This window comes from Poeciliopsis prolifica, unplaced genomic scaffold (genome assembly GCF_027474105.1).
Source record: "Poeciliopsis prolifica strain line A6 unplaced genomic scaffold, Auburn_PproV2 SCAFFOLD016, whole genome shotgun sequence".
NCBI lineage: Eukaryota > Metazoa > Chordata > Actinopteri > Cyprinodontiformes > Poeciliidae > Poeciliopsis > Poeciliopsis prolifica.
This window is the reverse complement of record NW_026562391.1, coordinates 3,885,434-3,908,544: the sequence shown is the minus strand read 5'-3', so window position 1 is coordinate 3,908,544 and position 23,111 is coordinate 3,885,434. Positions and strand designations below refer to the sequence as shown.

General features: G+C 37.2%; 2 protein-coding genes across 2 annotated transcripts; both read left to right on the top strand.

Annotated features, from left to right (window-relative positions):
- Window positions 1–2,344: 2,344 nt before the first annotated feature.
- Window positions 2,345–6,439, top strand: LOC129367310 (CMRF35-like molecule 5). Its single transcript, XM_055041662.1, has 5 exons — window positions 2,345–2,415; window positions 4,690–4,995; window positions 5,172–5,207; window positions 5,313–5,420; window positions 5,957–6,439. Exons 1-5 carry the CDS (start codon window positions 2,373–2,375, stop codon window positions 6,238–6,240), a joined length of 777 nt encoding a protein of 258 aa, XP_054897637.1. The 5' UTR covers window positions 2,345–2,372; the 3' UTR covers window positions 6,241–6,439.
- A 1,080-nt stretch (window positions 6,440–7,519) lies between these two features.
- On the top strand, window positions 7,520–22,956 carry LOC129367172 (uncharacterized). Its single transcript, XM_055041472.1, has 9 exons — window positions 7,520–8,005; window positions 8,109–8,165; window positions 8,559–8,876; window positions 9,548–9,664; window positions 16,237–16,302; window positions 16,380–16,403; window positions 21,556–21,648; window positions 21,880–21,923; window positions 22,019–22,956. The coding sequence occupies exons 1-9, from the start codon at window positions 7,966–7,968 to the stop codon at window positions 22,241–22,243; spliced, it is 984 nt and encodes a 327-aa protein (XP_054897447.1). The 5' UTR covers window positions 7,520–7,965; the 3' UTR covers window positions 22,244–22,956.
- Window positions 22,957–23,111: the final 155 nt, after the last annotated feature.

Genomic DNA, 23,111 nt, shown 5'->3' with positions numbered 1-23,111 from the left:
CGCTGCAGCCACAAACAAGCTCCAAAAGAGGAGATTGTCCATTGATAGATTATTCCAGGAACAGTGTGTGGGTTATTGGTATTAAGTTATACCAATCTGTAAAAAGTGACAGACTCTTCTCAGTTTTATAGTTTGAAGCTCCTTCTACCTGCACGCTGTTGTCCTACTTGCTGAAAGAAAGTCATCAATTTGTTGTGAAAATGTGCAAAATGACGGTCGTATTAAGGTATATTCCCCTACTTGGATGCAAAATCAACTTATCTGACAGTATGGACAAATTATACATTTTTTTCTTTCATAAAATATAAGAAAGCACTGTGAAAAAAGTTTTATAAATGATTTTCATCATTTTGATGAGTCAACAACGGTCATGTCACGTTCAGTGAAATGTGACAGATTTCTGTCGGCTGTTTGATAAACGAAGAAGGTAAAGATCAGAATTATTGCATCTTATTAAAGGTGTTTGCACAGTTGAAAGCGACTTTAATCAGATTAAAAAGTGCACATATGTGTTCTCTCCAAGGATGTTAAGCATAATGTGAGCTGTCCCTCTCCCACTTATTGCTGCACACTACCAGTCTGTTAAACTGCCACAAAGAACGTCTGTTTGGAAATATTTCTAGAATCGAGAAAACACGATGAGTCATGGTCTGAAGCTGGAGAATCATCCATCACGGTGTTTTTAAAAGATCACATGCTATCAGCAAGTTAATACACTGAAGAAAAAAAAAATCAAAATATTTTTGTACAGGTTTCTAATGCTAATATCTTAGAAGATCTAAAGCAGAACAAAACTAACTTACAAGTTCCATTTCTAATACACAGGATGAGATTTACAAACGATTTTTTTAAGTCAACAACTTCATGACATTTATGAAAAGGTGCTTTTTCCACTGGCAGATAATTTCACTGATATGGTAAAAATGTTTTGTCAAACTGCAAGTTAGTTTGGTCTCAGTTCAAGTGTACTAGGATTTTATGCACTGGGATCTACATTTTATGTTTGTGTTTTCGCAGTGCATCGCCTTGATAGTTGTGCTATTTGAAGGACAGGACTGCATGGCAGTTCATCATTTGAAACAGTAAACACTTGAAATCCAACATTAACTTTCATCTGTGTTTACTTTAGATTTTTGCTTGAGTTGCAAGAAATACAAGGATTGTAATTATCAATATAAGTTAGCTGTGCTTGCTACTTGTTTTGTTTTAAATAAAAGCAATCACATCACGCTAGACTATTTTGTTGAAGTTCTTCTCCAAGTGTCGTGAAAGTGTGACACTTTTAGGTACCATGCCAGTGCCTCAATGGCACAAATAAAAGATTAGTGACTGAGCCTGACACTTTACATGCATCGCCTGATTGGTTTATTTTACATATTGTTCTCATTAGAGTAGATCAGTCGTCCAGGACATTCTGATGTGGTCAAACAGAAGGTACCTGGACTTTTTCTCTTGTTTCTTGAAGATGTTTCTTCTTTCAAAGGCTAATTTGGTTCTGACTTTGGGTTAGAAATGTCAGGGCTTGTAATTTACAGGAAGAAAACAATGATGCTAACAGGGATGTAAAAGTCACTATTAAGCTCACATTGGTATCTGCGGCATCTGCTTTTTCTCTGTATTTGGTTTGTTTGTGTACACAGGGATGAATGGTTCCTCCTGGCTCTGATTGGTTGAAAAAAAACTACATTTTAAGCACCTAAAGTTGGCTCTAAAGAGAAAAATAATGAGAAAAAAAAATCTTAAATTTGTTTCTTGGTTAGTTTTGGTTTTGGGAATGAAATTTCAAAATGAATAAATGTAGAAAATCACTTTTTGTTTGAAATACAATCATAAGGTTTATGGAGCTTACCTACAAGAGAGAAGGCCATTTCTGGCAGAGGTGAAACTGTAACAGGGAAGGAAACTGAGGTTGAAGATATAATCTATGCCCAACAAACAGCAAAAGCTGTTTTTTTTTTTTTTTGTCACACAGGCGACTGATCGTGTTGTGAAACAGTCAGCAGTTCACTGCAGCCAGGCTCTGTAAGCAAACAGGACACACTGCTTCCTCCTGTGTGTGTGTCTCCACAGCTTAACGCACATCTACAACTTTGCAAATCTACAAAATATTTGGTATTTTACCTATTTCTAGTGATGACTTGTTTAAGTTTACCAAACACTTGAGTTAGAGTACCAGAGGTAGTTCCTTCTATCATGTAAATGAGCTAAAGAAAGAGAAATGAGAGAAACAAAGGAAGGTCTTCATTTTTAAACAGAAAATTGGTCAGAAGTGGGGAAGTGCAACGACAGCAGGGAACTTATGTAAAAATAAAAGCAGATGCAGACAGATTTCCTCAATCTAGACGTCTGGCTTAAGAAAACCGACAACAACCATGAAGAGGAGTTTGGTTCTTGCTGTTGTCCTCGTTCTGGAAGGTAAACTCACTAAGATTTAGTAATTCGTCCCTTTTGAGTGTCTTCCTCTCTTGCCATCTTTAGTGGTTGAACATTTCTCGACAGTCTTTTGGAAACTCACTTCATGGAGTCTCCCTTAGTTCTTCTAGAGGTGGAAAACAACACTGAGGGCTTTAATAAAAAACATAAATGAATATGTTTCACAAACGCACCATCCACTTATCCTTCTGTCAAGTTTGTCGGGCTTTACAGAAAAACGCAGGAGTGCTTTGAAGCTGTTCTTGTGTGTACACTGCAAAACATTTGAGCTGCTTTTAGTTGTGTCCACTGTCTTCTTCTACCAAGTCAAACAAATTTAGCGAGTTTTAGATTTCGGACCTAAATATGTGAGTTTGTGAAAGATAAACTTACAGTGGTAAGTTATGTTAAAAGTTTTATTAATTTCGTCAAACCTTGAAGAGTTTTTGGGTAAAAAAAAAAAACTGAAAGCAGAAAAAGAGAGGAGTGAGAATTACTTCCCAGAATAGCGGTGTGTTTTTGCAATCTGAGGTGGAAGTGTGTTACATTCATCTGACTCTTGCATTTTATTACAGCAAACGTTTATTTTAGTGCAAAGCTTAAGGATAATGTTCCATTCACACTGAATGTTCTTGAGCACAATTCATTATAATGTTTAACAAATCTCATCATCAGAGCAGAAATTTTGTTCATGCAATTTGAAACAAGAATTTTAATTATCCTACAGTAAAATAAATAGTCATTTTAACTTGATATTGTGAGTAGGAGGGATTTTTAAGAGTCTTTTTCTTGCATATTGTGAAATGACTATTTGGCTTAAATTGCAGCATTAAGTTAAAACTCACCAGTCAAGATTAATAAACTTTAAAAAAAACAAAAACAATGTTTAGATAACTTGTCTTTTGTTGTTAAATCAACTTCATGAACTATAATTTCTGAGTTAAAACCAATAAAATGTTCCTGTTGTCTTGAATTGCATTTTCAAGGCAGCAGGTGGACTTTCATTTTCAAGTTAAACCAGCTTCAAATGTTTTACAGTGTAGATATCTCTTTAATGTCGCAGTTTGCGGCAGTGAAAAGATAAACCCAACATAAAAGATAAAAATACAACATCTTACACTTTTTTACCGCTGAAAATGACTCAATTTCAGGTTTTTGCTTATCTGCTGCTGAGATGCACTTATGCACTCCTTATCTGTTGGTGGCGCTCGCAAAAACGTGTAAAAAAAAAACAACCCTAAAGATAAATAAGCCTTGGACTGCGGTACCATAATCTCACAGTGGAAAATGCTGCTGTTCCTCGACGGTGACCTCTGAGGACTTTGTTTACCTTCTTTATCATGGCAAAATTAACTTACGACCCGGTCGACTTTTGATGTGCATCATTTTGAAATATTGGTTTTAGGAACTACAAACTACTTTGTGTAACGATTCAGGCTTTCACCCATTCACACACACATTCACTCACTAATGGTGGAGAGCTTCTGGACGGTAGCCACGGCTGCCAGAGGTCACACTGCCCACCACCAGCAGACAACAACTGAGTGTACAAACTTAAATTTACTGTGAGTTGCCTGCTTTTTACAACAAAGTTCAAAAGTATTCATACACCAAGAGTAATATCTGATTAACTGTAAACACGTCACACCTTGTCTGGATGCTTTTTGCCGTTTGTCTTCTGGACAAAAGGCCAGTAACACTCAAACTGAAGGCACAACAGTAAAAGTAAGAAATGATGCAATGATGTAACACTTCAGCATGAACTGCAAAACCTGGTTCATTTGAGAGGATTTTGGAAATGAGTGCAACCAACTAAGATCAGTTTTGGTCAAAGCGATTTTGTCATGGCAAACGCAACATGTCTGCCAGCGAGGTTAGCAGTGGGCACAGTGGTCAACCTGTCTGACACTCTTGACAACTGGAAATTTATACATAAAATGCTAACAATTCCTTTAAATTCTTCACTTACGTTTATTTTTGATGATTAATGACTTGTGCCCGTGATTGTGTTACCAGAGAAAAACAAACAACAGCCCCCCAAAGCCGATGCTATCTCCAACGTGTTTTTTCCTAAATATTTTCAATATAGTTGGATTTCGCTGCTGTCACAAAAGACAAAACCTATTTAAGGCTTTGATCTTTGCTACGGGCGGCACTATGTGTTTCTGGTATTAATCTGCGAAATTCATAAATGTCACACTTGGAGGATTTTTTGTTGTTGTTGTCAAAAGTCTGTTCAGAAATTGGCTTTATGTGTTTCTGTTTTCTTCTGTCCAGGGGTCTTTCGGACTGAAGCCACGTCAGTAACAGGACGTCAGGGGGGATCAGTCAAAATAACATGCTCTCATTCTTATGCCACCACCAATGTCAAATATTTCTGCAAAGGAGCGTGCGGTGACGCAGACGTCCTGATAAAAAGCATTCGCATGCAGCATGACGGGAAGTACCATATAGAAGATAACGGAAACACATTCTACGTAACAATATCAAACCTGCAAAAGAGCGATGAAGGAGTTTACTGGTGTGGCATTGAGAGAGCTGGAGTGGACACGTACAGCCAAGTGACCCTCACTGTAGAGGAAGGTGAGCAAAGTTGTTCCTGTAGAAGAAGTAACAGTGATGACACTTCTTGTCAAAATAAAAATATTAGCACGGTTTCCTTTTGCTGATGAGGAAGCTTCTTGTTTCGTCTCGAAAGCATGTGACTCAATCTGGAGCATGAAAACCTGTGAAAGTTTTCCTTTTGCCTTCTTCAATAGAGAAACCAGGAAACGGCCTGAGGATGCCGGGTTCCAGTAAGCATTTCTGTTTTAGTGCCTTATTGATGAGAAAATTTGTTCTTATCAGTCTACCATTGCTGAGCTTTTTTTAAATCCTAGTTTGTTTGTTTTTTTTTCCAGATCAGATGGTGTATCTTGGAACAGGTCTGGGTGTGGCGGTGCTGGCTCTGGCGACCGTCCTGCTGTTGTTCTTCAGACTCAGAAAAAGAGACGTCAGCACGTCTACAGGTGCAAGACACACTCACTGAAACACACTTTCAAGGTTGCATAAAACACACAGGACAAAAGAAACCTGCCCATCACAAACCTACCGGTGCATTTAAACATATGTCGATCACAAGTAAAGCTGGCAATATTTAACAAGTTTTCATTCAAATTTTTCAACATTTTCTTTCTTAAGTGATTAAAAACATTGACATGATCACGACTTTGAAAGCAACCACTCTGTACCTACTAACATTTTCTTTTGTTGCCTATAATGGAAAAACAAATACAACTGAGTATTGGGGACACGCTACAAAAAACTAAGAAATAAATGAGAATAAAGTCAAGAATTTTATAAAGTCAGAATATTATCAGTTCATTCTTGTGATTTCTTATTTTTTATTGTCTTAGCATGGCCCTAATACTCCACCGTATTCAAATATCTAAATATTTGTGAATATTTTGTAATAGAAAGAAGTAGAGACACAAATGTAGTGTATGAAAGTTGTCTGGTTCGCAGAATGATTCAGAACTTCTTTGTGTTTCCTCACTTTGTTCAGGAAAAAATGATGTTATATATTCAAAGTCCTCAATCCAGAAGAAATCCCAACATGCCAACGCCGCTTCATCAGTCACTGGGCAGCAAGGGGCAGATTTCAGGGTCAACGCGGATCAGCCGGAGGTTCTGTACTCCAACATCCGTTCAGAACCTGAGATCCAGTCAGATGACCTCTGTTATTCCACCCTCAGCTTCAGCGAACACCCAGCATGCAGCGCTGCATCTCCTCAAACCGAACTAACCACGTACTCATCTGTTAAATTCAAATCCAAATCTGACGGCTGAACAGCTTCAGTTCAGACAAATATCATTTGTTTACATCTTTGACTGAGAAAATGACATCTGGCGATTACGGCAAATGTTTTTAAGTTTATTCTTGTGTCCTATAAATCAGAATATGTATTTCACAGAGGCTCAGTTGTCAGCTGTTTTTCTTTTGTTTTGTTGTTTTTTTAAATTATCATTGTAAATAATTTCAAACGCTCAGCACAAAAAGATTTTAAAAATATGGAACACTTTTATTCAGCTTCAGACTCATTTTTTTTCTTCCTATTACCTTTGAGTACTTTGTAGTTTTCTTTTTTAATCTTCCTCTTAAAGCAATCTATATTTCAAATGTGATACCAAAGCAACATCTTTTCACACCAGGACATTTTTCCTCCAAGTTAAAAATGGTTAACATGCATATAGATATGTAAACTTTCTTAATCAGGACAAAACCATTAAGTAGTGGATAACTCAGCAGTCCTTGCACTTTATTTTACTGAATAAAGTGTGTGTTAATTTGTGTCGATCTGTTACATAAAATATCAATAAAATAAAGTGAAGCTTGTGGTTCGTAATTGACAAAATGTGAAAAAGTTCAAGGAGTTTGAAAAGCCATTTAGAAACATGACGAGGTGTTGCATTAAAATCAAATTCCTGCTGATGCTGCCCTTATTAACACATCACTCTATTAATAAAGATAAATAAAGACTCAACAGTAAAGTTTTATGAATTCCAAAAGCTGTAAGTATATAGGTATATATATATTTAAATATATATATATACACCTATATATATATCTATACATATATGATCCCACTTTGTGGTAAAGTTCATAAAATAAATAGACTTTTCAGTAATATTTAAATTTAGCTGAGAATGAATCTCATGATTTGATGTTTGTATATATTCTTAGTGAAGTTCGACTGAGTTTGAGCAATTTCACCAAACGGTTTAGAGACGTACAACAATATACTTACAGCTGAAGCTGATAGAAAGGAAGGCTGAATACAAATCTAGATTACACTATACAGATCTCCATTTGTTTGAAAATGTTTTATTTTCTACTTCACAGTCGTGCAGTTTTTCATCTTTGTCACATAACATCCCAACAATTAAAAGTTGCAGCATAACAAAACGTGATCCAGGGACTCTGATATGGCTCATCTGAAAAATGCCTTTGTCTGGACTTATGTGGTAATAAAAACTGGGACTGGATTCGTTCATCCATGCAAAAATAATATCCTTCACTTCAAATTGCAGTAATATGAAAGCCTAACTTCAGCAAAGTAGGCTTTGAGTCAAGATTAAAATATGTTTCTTATTATAGCCTGAGATTTGAATATTCCACTTTTACCTCCGGGTGTAATATGTTAAAATAATGTGCCCCATGACATGAAATAGCTGGTGTTCTAATTATTTTTGATCCACAGATAAGTCGTACACTGCAGACATTGTTCAGGGAAGCAGAGCCATGTTTTTGTCACATGAAGCAGGAGGAGGTTCACTCTGCATATGAATCAGGTTCCAGCTTTCTCTTCTGCATTTCTTCTCCTCCTCACGTCGGAGGCAGATGCTCTAACAGATGACATGCAAATGCACCAAGTCCTAAATAAGAAGGGAGAAGCTGAAACCATAATTTAAAAAACAAAACAAAAAAAGATCCGAAATGATCACAGCTCTGACTTCCTGAGGAGAAGTTTGAGGCCAATATTAGATTCAGTTCAAACAGTCTTGAACTCCACAATGAGGAAATATTTTATAACTATTGTCTGGCTGCTGACAGGTAAGAGCAGTTTTTTTTTTTTGCATGTTATAGAGAGATTTGGGACTTAGACAGGTAAAGTGTGTGAAAATGAAATTATTTTTATTAAATCTGTTCATGACAGTCAGTGGAAGTTTACCTTCAGAAGTGGAGCATGATGGAGCTCCCCTCACCATTCCTTGTAAGTACACTGGTAGTAAAACATACTTTGAAATGTCTCTACAAATGGTATCAGCAGCAAAACAGAAACTAAGAAGAAACAACGTACTTAAGAATACGACTATGCTACATTTATTAACTATTAAATATGTTTTCTTCATTTTAGTGCTTTTATTTTGGCAACAGTAGAAAAATGATGCGGTAGCGCAAACTTACTGTTACTGAACAGAACAAAATAAATCTAGACAGATTTAAACACAGTAATGCATTTTACTCAGACACATTGAGAATAATTAGCAGTCTCATTTTGAATCATCAGGGGTTTCTAAATGTTAACAGTCAGCTTTGAAACAAACCAAAACGTGCCTTCAATAAACATAAACAATCGTGATTGTACTCGCTCATTCTCCCAAAGGCAGCAATGCACCAGTGGGCCAAACAGCATACACTGGAGATTCTGTTTCCTTCACCTGCAAATATCCACAAGCCGATCAAAACAGCATCAGACTCTTCTGCAGACGCGATGGAAACTTCAGCTGCACCAACAGAATTTCAGCGCAGCTTTCAAACTACACCAAACTGGCAACGAGTTCCCTCAGCGACGACAAGCAGGACGAATTGTACAAGGTGACCATCCCCATGGTGACTCATCAGGATTCGGGCAAATACTGGTGTGCCTTGAAAGAAGATGATTTCATCGCTTGTTTACAGGAAGTCGACCTCCGTGTTCTGAGTGAGTACTGATCTAAATTAGTGAATCTGATGCGCCCTTATAAAAACATAGTGCAAAGAGTTACTCTGAAGTTATGAGATCTGAAAAATCTCCAAATGACATTAGACTGATAGTAATGTCTCACGTTGAAATGGCGTTCAGCAGTTCATCCTCCAACACTTGGCTTCATGTGGTTGAAAAAGCTTTAAAACCTTTCAAACAGGCCGCATAAAATACTCACAGCTTCAACGTTTGTTGTAAAGCCTCCATGTGAAGTCTTGCTTTCTGCAGGCATTTTTGCGTAGTGAAGCTTGCTGCCATGCCAGCATAACGTTGATGTGTTCTCCCTGTCTTTTGATATGGCTTGTTGATAGTTTGGCTTGTAACATAATTTCAATGAGGGTCCAGTTACTTTAAGCATAGATAAAACTAACAAAAAAGTCCACTTCATAAATTTGGTGCATGTCACACATCACAGACAGGTCGCTTGCAAACACAGCCTCCTTTTCACTGTTAATGTAAAGGGTAAAAAAAAATAAAAATACTTAAAACCCCTTGAAACCAGAGATGTTTGCTTTAGAGCTGTTACATTGTTCTTCACATATTTACTTCTATGAGTTGAGTTTATTTTTAAGATAACTTTTTATGTCAAGTAATGCTTCCTATGCTTTTTGTCACTTGTTCCTGTTCAGACCCAGTTACCGTCCAGACCTTTCCCGAAAAGGAAGAGCCACCACGACCACAACCACAACAACAACCACTAGTGAAGACTAGGTCCAAGAGGGATTCTGAATGTGGTTCTCATTGTCGTAAGAAACACCTGCTATTTGTTTCCATCCTTACATATAAATCTCTCTTCTATCATAACACTTTAATGGTTTATGCATACGTCTTATAAATTAGGAAACTTGCATAATTCAAGATAGTATTTTAATGGAGTGAAAATAGTATTACAACATTACAAACATAAATAAGAATATGCATTTTATAAATTATATTTTTAAAAATCAATAAAAACATTTTATTGATTTTAAAATCAATAAAATTAATTTGATTTATTTTGGGCCCTACTTTTAAGCTATGGGGCACATTTAATCAACACTATAGCAAGAATATATATTTTCATTACTATATGGAATGAAACTGCAAAGGCCGTCTTTTATGTTGCACATTGACATAAAAGCTTCATCAATGAAATGAAATGAATGTTTTTCCAGCTTGTCAAAGCTGCTGCCTCGAATGGTGGAAAGTTGTCGCGTTTCCATATTGTTTTTTGCAAATTAAAAGCTCATTATTAGTAAATTCAAACTATGAGTTCTAAGTTGATATTATAAGGATAACTGAAAGGGCCACACTGAGAAAAATCCCACCAGAAAATGTGAATAACGTCAGTGTTTTTGTCCATTCTTCATAGTACACATAATTTTTGCAACGTATTCCAAAACTGCCTGCACTGCCACTGCACTGGTGTGTTTGTTAGTAATTGAGGAGATAAAAGTAGGATAAGATATCTATGCGTGGCAAACCATTTTAGAAAAACCTAAATAGACTAGATGAGGTTGTAAATATCATCTTTCTTTCTGTTTGTTTGCACTGTAACTCTATGTCTGTTATTTGTGATTATCTTGTTTAGACTCAGGAATACCACCAGGTAAAGAAGGAGTTATCATCATACTATTAAACTTTTCTATTGCCTTCATCTGCGCCATATTAAAGAAATAATCACAAATGTCTGCCCTTTGGGATTATTTCTTCAAGTGAAGGTAAAAACCTAGAACCACCACCAGATTATAACTGGTGGGATTGTTGCGTTTTATTTTATTGTTCGTCTATTTTACAAGCACAGACCACATGTGGCAAATTTCCAGAATAACAAAAACTGCACAAAAGAAAACACAAGACAGAATAAAAAGAAACACGGCTGTGGTCTTTGGCTGCACATGCAACATCTATTGGCGTGTTCCACCAATAGAATGTGTGAAATTGTTGCATGAATTATTATATCAGCACGTCCATCGCACAGTAACGGGCTCTTTGCACGTTCGACGATGACCTCACATCCGCTTGAGCGAAATGTGGCTTTCCTGCTTCCGCTATGAGTCACCATGACAATTAAAAAAGACAAAGTCCTATTTCAGGAGCAAATAAAGCAATTAATGAACACTGTTATCTTCCAAATATAATGGGCTTTTAAGTCTCCAAGCTTGAATTAAAAAGGCGTGGCTTGTAAATATTGGTCGCTACCAGTTAAAGCTAACGCCGCACAGCAAAGTTTGCAGCCTCCATTCTTCAGTCTAAAACAACCGGAGGGAGACGGATGGTAAATAAAGGAGCCGTCCCTGTGTTATAATTGTGTTATAACTTCTGAATGCAGAATCACTTCTGTATTCAGCCTGAAAGAACGAGTTTATGGGAACGAGAGAGCAGAGCCAGACAGCCTTCACAAGAAGCATGCAAAAGTAGTAAAACTAAACAACACGGAGACCTTAAGGAACACGGCCATATTTTTCTAAGAGCAACAACTTTGAAGCTGAACATTCGGCTGAACTTGAACTCTGACACCAGAGCTGCCCTACTGTTGAGCTTTGGGGGTTGAGTTTCCTCGTGATTCAGAAGCAAAACGCCCAAACCGTAATCTACTCCATATGTTTGTCACAAACGACAACAAACACACATAATATGCTTCAAAATAAATACAAAATAAAGTAAAAACATTGTCCCATAGAATGAATAAAATATGTTTATATACTTAAATAGCACATTTTTACAAGAAAAATGTCTGAGAATATTGCCAACCTAAATAGACTAGATGACATTGTAAATATCATCTTTGTTTCTGTTTGTTTGCACTGTAACTCTATGCCTGTTATTTGTCGTCATTTTGTTTAGATAATACCACAACATCCTCTGGGGGATCATCAGGTAAAGTTTTCTACAAAAACTTTTATAAAATGTTAGTTTGCGCTCTAACTGTGTTATTTTGTAGTCATCTTGTTTATATGGTGATGAAGGACTACCAACAGGTAAAGAAGGAGTTATCATCATCCTATAAAACTTTTCTATTGCCTTCATCTGCAAACATTTAAAAAAAATTTTGTAGAAAGATGTCCTTCTTTACCTGGTGTTTTAAGCAATAAAACACCAGGTAAAGAAGGACATCTTTCTACAAAAACGTTTTAAAAATGCTTGTTTGCGCTCTAACTGTGTTATTTTGTGGTTATATATTTTGCATGGTGAAGGTAAAAACCTAGAACCACCACCAGATTATAACTGGTGGGATTGTTGCGTTTTATTTTATTGTGTCTATTTTACAAGCACAGACCACATGTGGCAAATTTCCAGAATAACAAAAACTGCACAAAAGAAAACACAAGACAGAATAAAAAGAAACACGGCTGTGGTCTTTGGCTGCACATGCAACATCTATTGGCGTGTTCCACCAATAGAATGTGTGAAATTGTTGCATGAATTATTATATCAGCACGTCCATCGCACAGTAACGGGCTCTTTGCACGTTCGGCGATGACCTCACATCTGCTTGAGCGAAATGTGGCTTTCCTGCTTCCGCTATGAGTCACCATGACAATTAAAAAAGACAAAGTCCTATTTCAGGAGCAAATAAAGCAATTAATGAACACTGTTATCTTCCAAATATAATGGGCTTTTAAGTCTCCAAGCTTGAATTAAAAAGGCGGTGGCTTGTAAATATTGGTCACTACCAGTTAAAGCTAACGCCGCACAGCAAAGTTTGCAGCCTCCACTTCTTCAGTCTAAAACAACCGGAGGGAGACGGATGGTAAATAAAGGAGCCGTCCCTGTGTTATAATTGTGTTATAACTTCTGAATGCAGAATCACTTCTGTATTCAGCCTGAAAGAACGAGTTTATGGGAACGAGAGAGCAGAGCCAGACAGCCTTCACAAGAAGCATGCAAAAGTAGTAAAACTAAACAACACGGAGACCTTAAGGAACACGGCCATATTTTTTCTAAGAGCAACAACTTTGAAGCTGAACATTCGGCTGAACTTGAACTCTGACACCAGAGCTGCCCTACTGTTGAGCTGTGGGGTTGTTGAGTTTCCTCGTGATTCAGAAGCAAAACGCCCAAACCGTAATCTACTCCATATGTTTGTCACAAACGACAACAAACACACATAAAATGCTTCAAAATAAATACAAAATAAAGTAAAAACATTGTCCCATAGAATGAATAAAATATGTTTATATACTTAAATAGCACATTTTTACAAGAAAAATGTCTGAGAATATTGCCAACCTAAATAGACTAGATGACATTGTAAATATCATCTTTGTTTCTGTTTGATTGCACTGTAACTCTATGCCTGTTATTTGTGGTCATTTTGTTTAGATAGTACCACAACATCCTCTGGGGGATCATCAGGTAAAGTTTTCTACAAAAACTTTTATAAAATGTTAGTTTGCGCTCTAACTGTGTTATTTTGTGGTCATCTTGTTTAGATGGTGATAAAGGAAACCCAAAACCATCACCAGGTAAAGAAGGAGTTATCATCATCCTATAAAACTTTTCTATTGCCTTCATCTGCAAACATTTAAAAAAAATTTTGTAGAAAGATGTCCTTCTTTACCTGGTGTTTTAAGCAATAAAACACCAGGTAAAGAAGGACATCTTTCTACAAAAACGTTTTAAAATGCTTGTTTGCGCTCTAACTGTGTTATTTTGTGGTTAAATATTTTGCATGGTGAAGGTAAAAACTTAGAACCACCACCAGATTATAACTGGTGGGATTGTTGCGTTTTATTTTATTGTTCGTCTATTTTACAAGCACAGACCACATGTGGCAAATTTCCAGAATAACAAAAACTGCACAAAAGAAAACACAAGACAGAATAAAAAGAAACACGGCTGTGGTCTTTGGCTGCACATGCAACATCTATTGGCGTGTTCCACCAATAGAATGTGTGAAATTGTTGCATGAATTATTATATCAGCACGTCCATCGCACAGTAACGGGCTCTTTGCACGTTCGGCGATGACCTCACATCTGCTTGAGCGAAATGTGGCTTTCCTGCTTCCGCTATGAGTCACCATGACAATTAAAAAAGACAAAGTCCTATTTCAGGAGCAAATAAAGCAATTAATGAACACTGTTATCTTCCAAATATAATGGGCTTTTAAGTCTCCAAGCTTGAATTAAAAAGGCGGTGGCTTGTAAATATTGGTCGCTACCAGTTAAAGCTAACGCCGCACAGCAAAGTTTGCAGCCTCCACTTCTTCAGTCTAAAACAACCGGAGGGAGACGGATGGTAAATAAAGGAGCCGTCCCTGTGTTATAATTGTGTTATAACTTCTGAATGCAGAATCACTTCTGTATTCAGCCTGAAAGAACGAGTTTATGGGAACGAGAGAGCCAGAGCCAGACAGCCTTCACAAGAAGCATGCAAAAGTAGTAAAACTAAACTACACGGAGACCTTAAGGAACACGGCCATATTTTTCTAAGAGCAACATCTTTGAAGCTGAACATTCGGCTGAACTTGAACTCTGACACCAGAGCTGCCCTACTGTTGAGCTTTGGGGTTGTTGAGTTTCCTCGTGATTCAGAAGCAAAACGCCCAAACCGTAATCTACTCCATATTTTTGTCACAAACGACAACAAACACACATAATATGCTTCAAAATAAATACAAAATAAAGTAAAAAAATTGTCCCATAGAATAAAAATATGTTTATATATTTAAATAGCACATTTTTGAAAGAAAAATGTCTGAGAATATTGCCAACCTAAATAGACTAGATGAGATTGTAAATATCATCTTTGTTTCTGTTTGTTCGCACTGTAACTCTATGCCTGTTATTTGTGGTCATTTTGTTTAGATGGTACCACAAAATCCTCTGGGGTATCATCAGGTAAAGTTTTCTACAAAAACTTTTATAAAATGTTAGTTTGCGCTCTAACTGTGTTATTTTGTGGTCATCTTGTTTATATGGTGATGAAGGACTACCAACAGGTAAAGAAGGAGTTATCATCATCCTATAAAACTTTTCTATTGCCTTCATCTGCAAACATTTAAAAAACATTTTTGTAGAAAGATGTCCTTCTTTACCTGGTGTTTTATTGCTTTCTTCTGCACCATATTAAAGAAATAATCACAAATGTCTGCCATTTGTGATTATTTCTTTAATATGGTGCAGATGAAAGAAATAAAACACCAGGTAAAGAAGGACATCTTTCTACAAAAACGTTTTAAAAATGCTTGTTTGCGCTCTAACTGTGTTATTTTGTGGTTATATATTTTGCATGGTGAAGGTAAAAACCTAGAACCACCACCAGATTATAACTGGTGGGATTGTTGCGTTTTATTTTATTGTTCGTCTATTTTACAAGCACAGACCACATGTGGCAAATTTCCAGAATAACAAAAACTGCACAAAAGAAAACACAAGACAGAATAAAAAGAAACACGGCTGTGGTCTTTGGCTGCACATGCAACATCTATTGGCGTGTTCCACCAATAGAATGTGAAATTGTTGCATGAATTATTATATCAGCACGTCCATCGCACAGTAACGGGCTCTTTGCACGTTCGACGATGACCTCACATCCGCTTGAGCGAAATGTGGCTTTCCTGCTTCCGCTATGAGTCACCATGACAATTAAAAAAGACAAAGTCCTATTTCAGGAGCAAATAAAGCAATTAATGAACACTGTTATCTTCCAAATATAATGGGCTTTTAAGTCTCCAAGCTTGAATTAAAAAGGCGGTGGCTTGTAAATATTGGTCGCTACCAGTTAAAGCTAACGCCGCACAGCAAAGTTTGCAGCCTCCACTTCTTCAGTCTAAAACAACCGGAGGGAGACGGATGGTAAATAAAGGAGCCGTCCCTGTGTTATAATTGTGTTATAACTTCTGAATGCAGAATCACTTCTGTATTCAGCCTGAAAGAACGAGTTTATGGGAACGAGAGAGCAGAGCCAGACAGCCTTCACAAGAAGCATGCAAAAGTAGTAAAACTAAACAACACGGAGACCTTAAGGAACACGGCCATATTTTTCTAAGAGCAACAACTTTGAAGCTGAACATTCGGCTGAACTTGAACTCTGACACCAGAGCTGCCCTACTGTTGAGCTTTGGGGTTGTTGAGTTTCCTCGTGATTCAGAAGCAAAACGCCCAAACCATAATCTACTCCATATGTTTGTCACAAACGACAACAAACCCAAATAATATGCTTCAAAATAAATACAAAATAAAGTAAAAACATTGTCCCATAGAATTAATAAAATATTTTATATACTTAAATAGCACATTTTTACAAGAAAAATGTCTGAGAATATTGCCAACCTAAATAGACTAGATGACATTGTAAATATCATCTTTGTTTCTGTTTGTTTGCACTGTAACTCTATGCCTGTTATTTGTGGTCATTTTGTTTAGATAGTACCACAACATCCTCTGGGGAATCATCAGGTAAAGTTTTCTACAAAAACTTTTATAAAATGTTAGTTTGCGCTCTAACTGTGTTATTTTGTGGTCATCTTGTTTAGATGGTGATGAAGGACTACCAACAGGTAAAGAGGAGTTATCATCATCCTATAAAACTTTTCTATTGCCTTCATCTGCAAACATTTAAAAAACATTTTTGTAGAAAGATGTCCTTCTTTACCTGGTGTTTTATTGCTTTCTTCTGCACGATATTAAAGAAGTAATCACAAATGTCTGCCCTTTGGGATTATTTCTTTAATATGGTGCAGATGAAAGCAATAAAACACCAGGTAAAGAAGGACATCTTTCTACAAAAACGTTTTAAAAATGCTTGTTTGCGCTCTAACTGTGTTATTTTGTGGTTATATATTTTGCATGGTGAAGGTAAAAACCTAGAACCACCACCAGATTATAACTGGTGGGATTGTTGCGTTTTATTTTATTGTTCGTCTATTTTACAAGCACAGACCACATGTGGCAAATTTCCAGAATAACAAAAACTGCACAAAAGAAAACACAAGACAGAATAAAAAGAAACACGGCTGTGGTCTTTGGCTGCACATGCAACATCTATTGGCGTGTTCCACCAATAGAATGTGTGAAATTGTTGCATGAATTATTATATCAGCACGTCCATCGCACAGTAACGGGCTCTTTGCACGTTCGGCGATGACCTCACATCTGCTTGAGCGAAATGTGGCTTTCCTGCTTCCGCTATGAGTCACCATGACAATTAAAAAAGACAAAGTCCTATTTCAGGAGCAAATAAAGCAATTAATGAACACTGTTATCTTCCAAATATAATGGGCTTTTAAGTCTCCAAGCTTGAATTAAAAAGGCGGTGGCTTGTAAATATTGGTCGCTACCAGTTAAAGCTAACGCCGCACAGCAAAGTTTGCAGCCTCCACTTCTTCAGTCTAAAACAACCGGAGGGAGACGGATGGTAAATAAAGGAGCCGTCCCTGTGTTATAATTGTGTTATAACTTCTGAATGCAGAATCACTTCTGTATTCAGCCTGAAAGAACGAGTTTATGGGAACGAGAGAGCAGAGCCAGACAGCCTTCACAAGAAGCATGCAAAAGTAGTAAAACTAAACAACACGGAGACCTTAAGGAACACGGCCATATTTTTCTAAGAGCAACATCTTTGAAGCTGAACATTCGGCTGAACTTGAACTCTGACACCAGAGCTGCCCTACTGTTGAGCTTTGGGGTTGTTGAGTTTCCTCGTGATTCAGAAGCAAAACGCCCAAACCGTAATCTACTCCATATTTTTGTCACAAACGACAACAAACACACATAATATGCTTCAAAATAAATACAAAATAAAGTAAAAAAATTGTCCCATAGAATGAATAAAATATGTTTATATATTTAAATAGCACATTTTTGAAAGAAAAATGTCTGAGAATATTGCCAACCTAAATAGACTAGATGAGATTGTAAATATCATCTTTGTTTCTGTTTGTTCGCACTGTAACTCTATGCCTGTTATTTGTGGTCATTTTGTTTAGATGGTACCACAAAATCCTCTGGGGTATCATCAGGTAAAGTTTTCTACAAAAACTTTTATAAAATGTTAGTTTGCGCTCTAACTGTGTTATTTTGTGGTCATCTTGTTTATATGGTGATGAAGGACTACCAACAGGTAAAGAAGGAGTTATCATCATCCTATAAAACTTTTCTATTGCCTTCATCTGCAAACATTTAAAAAACATTTTTGTAGAAAGATGTCCTTCTTTACCTGGTGTTTTATTGCTTTCTTCTGCACCATATTAAAGAAATAATCACAAATGTCTGCCATTTGTGATTATTTCTTTAATATGGTGCAGATGAAAGCAATAAAACACCAGGTAAAGAAGGACATCTTTCTACAAAAACGTTTTAAAAATGCTTGTTTGCGCTCTAACTGTGTTATTTTGTGGTTATATATTTTGCATGGTGAAGGTAAAAACCTAGAACCACCACCAGATTATAACTGGTGGGATTGTTGCGTTTTATTTTATTGTTCGTCTATTTTACAAGCACAGACCACATGTGGCAATTTTCCAGAATAACAAAAACTGCACAAAGAAAACACAAGACAGAATAAAAAGAAACACGGCTGTGGTCTTTGGCTGCACATGCAACATCTATTGGCATGTTCCACCAATAGAATGTGTGAAATTGTTGCATGAATTATTATATCAGCACGTCCATCGCACAGTAACGGGCTCTTTGCACGTTCGGCGATGACCTCACATCTGCTTGAGCGAAATGTGGCTTTCCTGCTTCCGCTATGAGTCACCATGACAATTAAAAAAGACAAAGTCCTATTTCAGGAGCAAATAAAGCAATTAATGAACACTGTTATCTTCCAAATATAATGGGCTTTTAAGTCTCCAAGCTTGAATTAAAAAGGCGGTGGCTTGTAAATATTGGTCGCTACCAGTAAAGCTAACGCCACACAGCAAAGTTTGCAGCCTCCACTTCTTCAGTCTAAAACAACCGGAGGGAGACGGATGGTAAATAAAGGAGCCGTCCCTGTGTTATAATTGTGTTATAACTTCTGAATGCAGAATCACTTCTGTATTCAGCCTGAAAGAACGAGTTTATGGGAACGAGAGAGCAGAGCCAGACAGCCTTCACAAGAAGCATGCAAAAGTAGTAAAACTAAACAACACGGAGACCTTAAGGAACACGGCCATATTTTTCTAAAAGCAACAACTTTGAAGCTGAACATTCGGCTGAACTTGAACTCTGACACCAGAGCTGCCCTACTGTTGAGCTTTGGGGTTGTTGAGTTTCCTCGTGATTCAGAAGCAAAACGCCCAAACCGTAATCTACTCCATATGTTTGTCACAAACGACAACAAACACACATAATATGCTTCAAAATAAATACAAAATAAAGTAAAAACATTGTCCCATAGAATGAATAAAATATGTTTATATACTTAAATAGCACATTTTTACAAGAAAAATGTCTGAGAATATTGCCAACCTAAATAGACTAGATGACATTGTAAATATCATCTTTGTTTCTGTTTGATTGCACTGTAACTCTATGCCTGTTATTTGTGGTCATTTTGTTTAGATAGTACCACAAAATCCTCGGGGGGATCATCAGGTAAAGTTTTCTACAAAAACTTTTATAAAATGTTAGTTTGCGCTCTAACTGTGTTATTTTGTGGTCATCTTGTTTAGATGGTGATAAAGGACTACCAACAGGTAAAGAGGAAGTTATCATCATCCTATAAAACTTTTATTGCCTTCATCTGCAAAATTTAACATTTTGTAGAAAGATGTCCTTCTTTACCTGGTGTTTTATTGCTTTCTTCTGCACGATATTAAAGTAATCACAAATGTCTGCCCTTTGGGATTATTTCTTTATTGGTGCAGATGAAAGCAATAAAACACCAGGTAAAGAAGGACATCTTTCTACAAAAACGTTTTAAAAAATGCTTGTTTGCGCTCTAACTGTGTTATTTTGTGGTTATATTTTTGCATGGTGAAGGTAAAAACCTAGAACCACCACCAGATTATAACTGGTGGGATTGTTGCGTTTATTTTATTGTTCGTCTATTTTACAAGCACAGACCACATGTGGCAAATTTCCAGAATAAAAAACTGCACAAATAAAAAAAAACACAAGACAAGAATAAAAAGAAACACGGCTGTGGTCTTTGGCTGCACATGCAACATCTATTGGCGTGTTCCACCAATAGAATGTGTGAAATTGTTGCATGAATTATTATATCAGCACGTCCATCGCACAGCAACGGGCTCTTTGCACGTTCGGCGATGACCTCACATCCGCTTGAGCGAAATGTGGCTTTCCTGCTTCCGCTATGAGTCACCATGACAATTAAAAAAGACAAAGTCCTATTTCAGGAGCAAATAAAGCAATTAATGAACACTGTTATCTTCCAAATATAATGGGCTTTTAAGTCTCCAAGCTTGAATTAAAAAGGCGGTGCTTGTAAATATTGGTCGCTACCAGTAAAGCTAACGCCACACAGCAAAGTTTGCAGCCTCCACTTCTTCAGTCTAAAACAACCGGAGGGAGACGGATGGTAAATAAAGGAGCCGTCCCTGTGTTATAATTGTGTTATAACTTCTGAATGCAGAATCACTTCTGTATTCAGCCTGAAAGAACGAGTTTATGGGAACGAGAGAGCAGAGCCAGACAGCCTTCACAAGAAGCATGCAAAAGTAGTAAAACTAAACAACACGGAGACCTTAAGGAACACGGCCATATTTTTCTAAGAGCAACAACTTTGAAGCTGAACATTCGGCTGAACTTGAACTCTGACACCAGAGCTGCCCTACTGTTGAGCTACGGGGTCAATTTTTATTAATCCGGAAATGACCGAGCCGCTTCTGTCTGAACACAGAAGCTGACGAGCAAAGGAGCAAAGAGCCCATATGTCTTAACGCAGGAAATGGCCGACCTGCGCCGCACATGCAGGTCTCCTGAAAAAATTATTTAAGGAAATACACCATCTTATTAAAATACTAACATTTAAATAGATTCACACTAAAATGTGAATCGATCAAGAAGTTATGTTCATATATATATATATCACAGATTGCGTCCATGGTGATACAGCACGATGTCTGTATTAGGAAGTCCCAAGATGCATTTCTTGTCCAGTCTTGGGAACCAGTGATCAATTTTAAGCGTCTCCATTTGGTGGCCAAAATGTGCAACAGAGACCAGCTACCTACGGAACATGGAAAAACTGCAAATATGCAAAATATGCTTATAAGAAATACAATTTTCGCCATTGTTTACACACAAATCATAGTACTTTAGACACACGTAAAGTACTTTGTACTTTGGTTGGTTCAGCACCAACTCGCTGAACCAGTCCTGCTGACCTACAGGCACAATTCCTGCTTCATGTTGAAGTTGCGGTTCCAAATCACACTTCTTCCGAAACAACACACAATTTTCTGCATTTGGCACAATTTTCATGAAGAAAATTAACTCACCGTTTTCACAAGAAACACACTGTGTGTATGTGTTTTTTTATTTGCATGAAGAGTTCTGAGAGTGTTCTTCTATAAGAAGGAGTAATTATTGCTCTATAAAAACATTCAAAAAATATACTTGTTTGTTTGTAACATGGTGCACGTAAAAGGGATAACCTGAAGACGTGTTTTTTGTTTTTTTACACTGTAGCATGATGTCTACAAAAGCCAATTTGTTAATTTACCCAAATTAATATTGTGTTCTTGCTGTTTCTTTTTGCAGGGGTGATTGCTGGTACTGTGTGTGGTGTCGTGATCTTGGTGGTGCTTGTGATTGTCTTAATTCTGTGCAGACGGAAACTCTGCAACAGACAAGGTTAGGAGCAGCACCGTAAAAAATACAAACATTGTTCTAATTCCATTGCAATCGTAAGCATGGTTTTTCATTCAGCAGTTTGGCAACTTAAAACTCAGATTTTGCACCAATCTATTCATAAAAATTGACTGTGTGACACGTTATTTGCACAGACGTCACATATCCCAAACAAAACATAAATACCCTGAAGTTATATTTAAATATTCACTATTTTTGCATGTTGTGCTTCAGGGGAAACATCGGAGCAGAAGATTAACCCAGTACAAAGCGCAGAGGTCAGTATTTGTGTCTCATTTACATTTGATAAGAACAGGAGCATTCATCTCGTCACCACTCTGCAACTCGTGCTGATTGTGGTTTTGTTTTCCAGAGAAATGATAGAGATCACCAATATGAAGAGATACAGACGCAGAACAAACAAGCAAACACAGTCTGCACTCTTTATTCTACGGTGAACCCACCTGCAGACCAGCTGCACTACGCCAGCGTCAATATCCAGGACACAGATCACGCCACTGGTGGTGATCAAAATGCCTCTGCTCATCCTCCAGCAGAGACCACTCTCTACTCTACCGTCACAAACCTTGGAAAATAGAGCAGTCTAACTTCCTGTGTGTTTTTTTTTCTGAAACATGTAAAGAATCTGATCTTTTTCTGGGTACTTCACAGTAGCGCCCTCAAGGGGGGCAGAGAGAGCGACCATTGAAAAAATGCTGGTGCCCCCAACAAATTTAGTTCATGTCATGTCTTCTTAAGTGACGACATAAATGTAAACGGGCAAAGTAAACGAATAAATGAAATTCTATTATTTTTTGTAGTCCCTAAAATGGGCACCCTATGAGAATTTTCAGGGGCGCCACTGAGACGTGGAGAAAGGCCGCTTCAAACTGCTGCAAGGGTTTTAAAGAAGGAATGTCTTGCGTCAGGAAACCTTTTGATTTCTTACACGCCTAACCCAATAGAGAAGCTGCAGGAGCATCAGCTCCAGCCACTTGTACGGGACGGAGAATCAAGAGGAGAGCAAATCCAGTACTATGTCCAGCTGAGCCTGAAACTTATTGTGTCACTGCCACTTCAAAAGGCTGATAACCGTATTGTCTGCAGACTTTATGGGATGGTGGTCTTGGGATGGTGGAATGTACATGCTGATTCTTTGTTTTGTTTGCTTGTGAATAAGTGGAACTCTGCAGCTCTGGAGTCAAAAACTGCATCTGGAGTTTTTATTTTACTAATTTCATGCATTAATGTCTATTCGTTGGCTTTTTTGTCTTGATTTAAGACATCTTGTTTGACTTTGATCAAGCATTGTATCAGAATTAAAAGCTAACTACCTTTCAGAAATGTTTTTTTCCCCTTGTTTGACATGTATTCTGAACCTGAGTTTCACAAGGCACTATGAATTACAACTGGAATAGAATGTTAGTATCTTCTTTTAAAGGAAAATAATTATTTGATTATCCAGT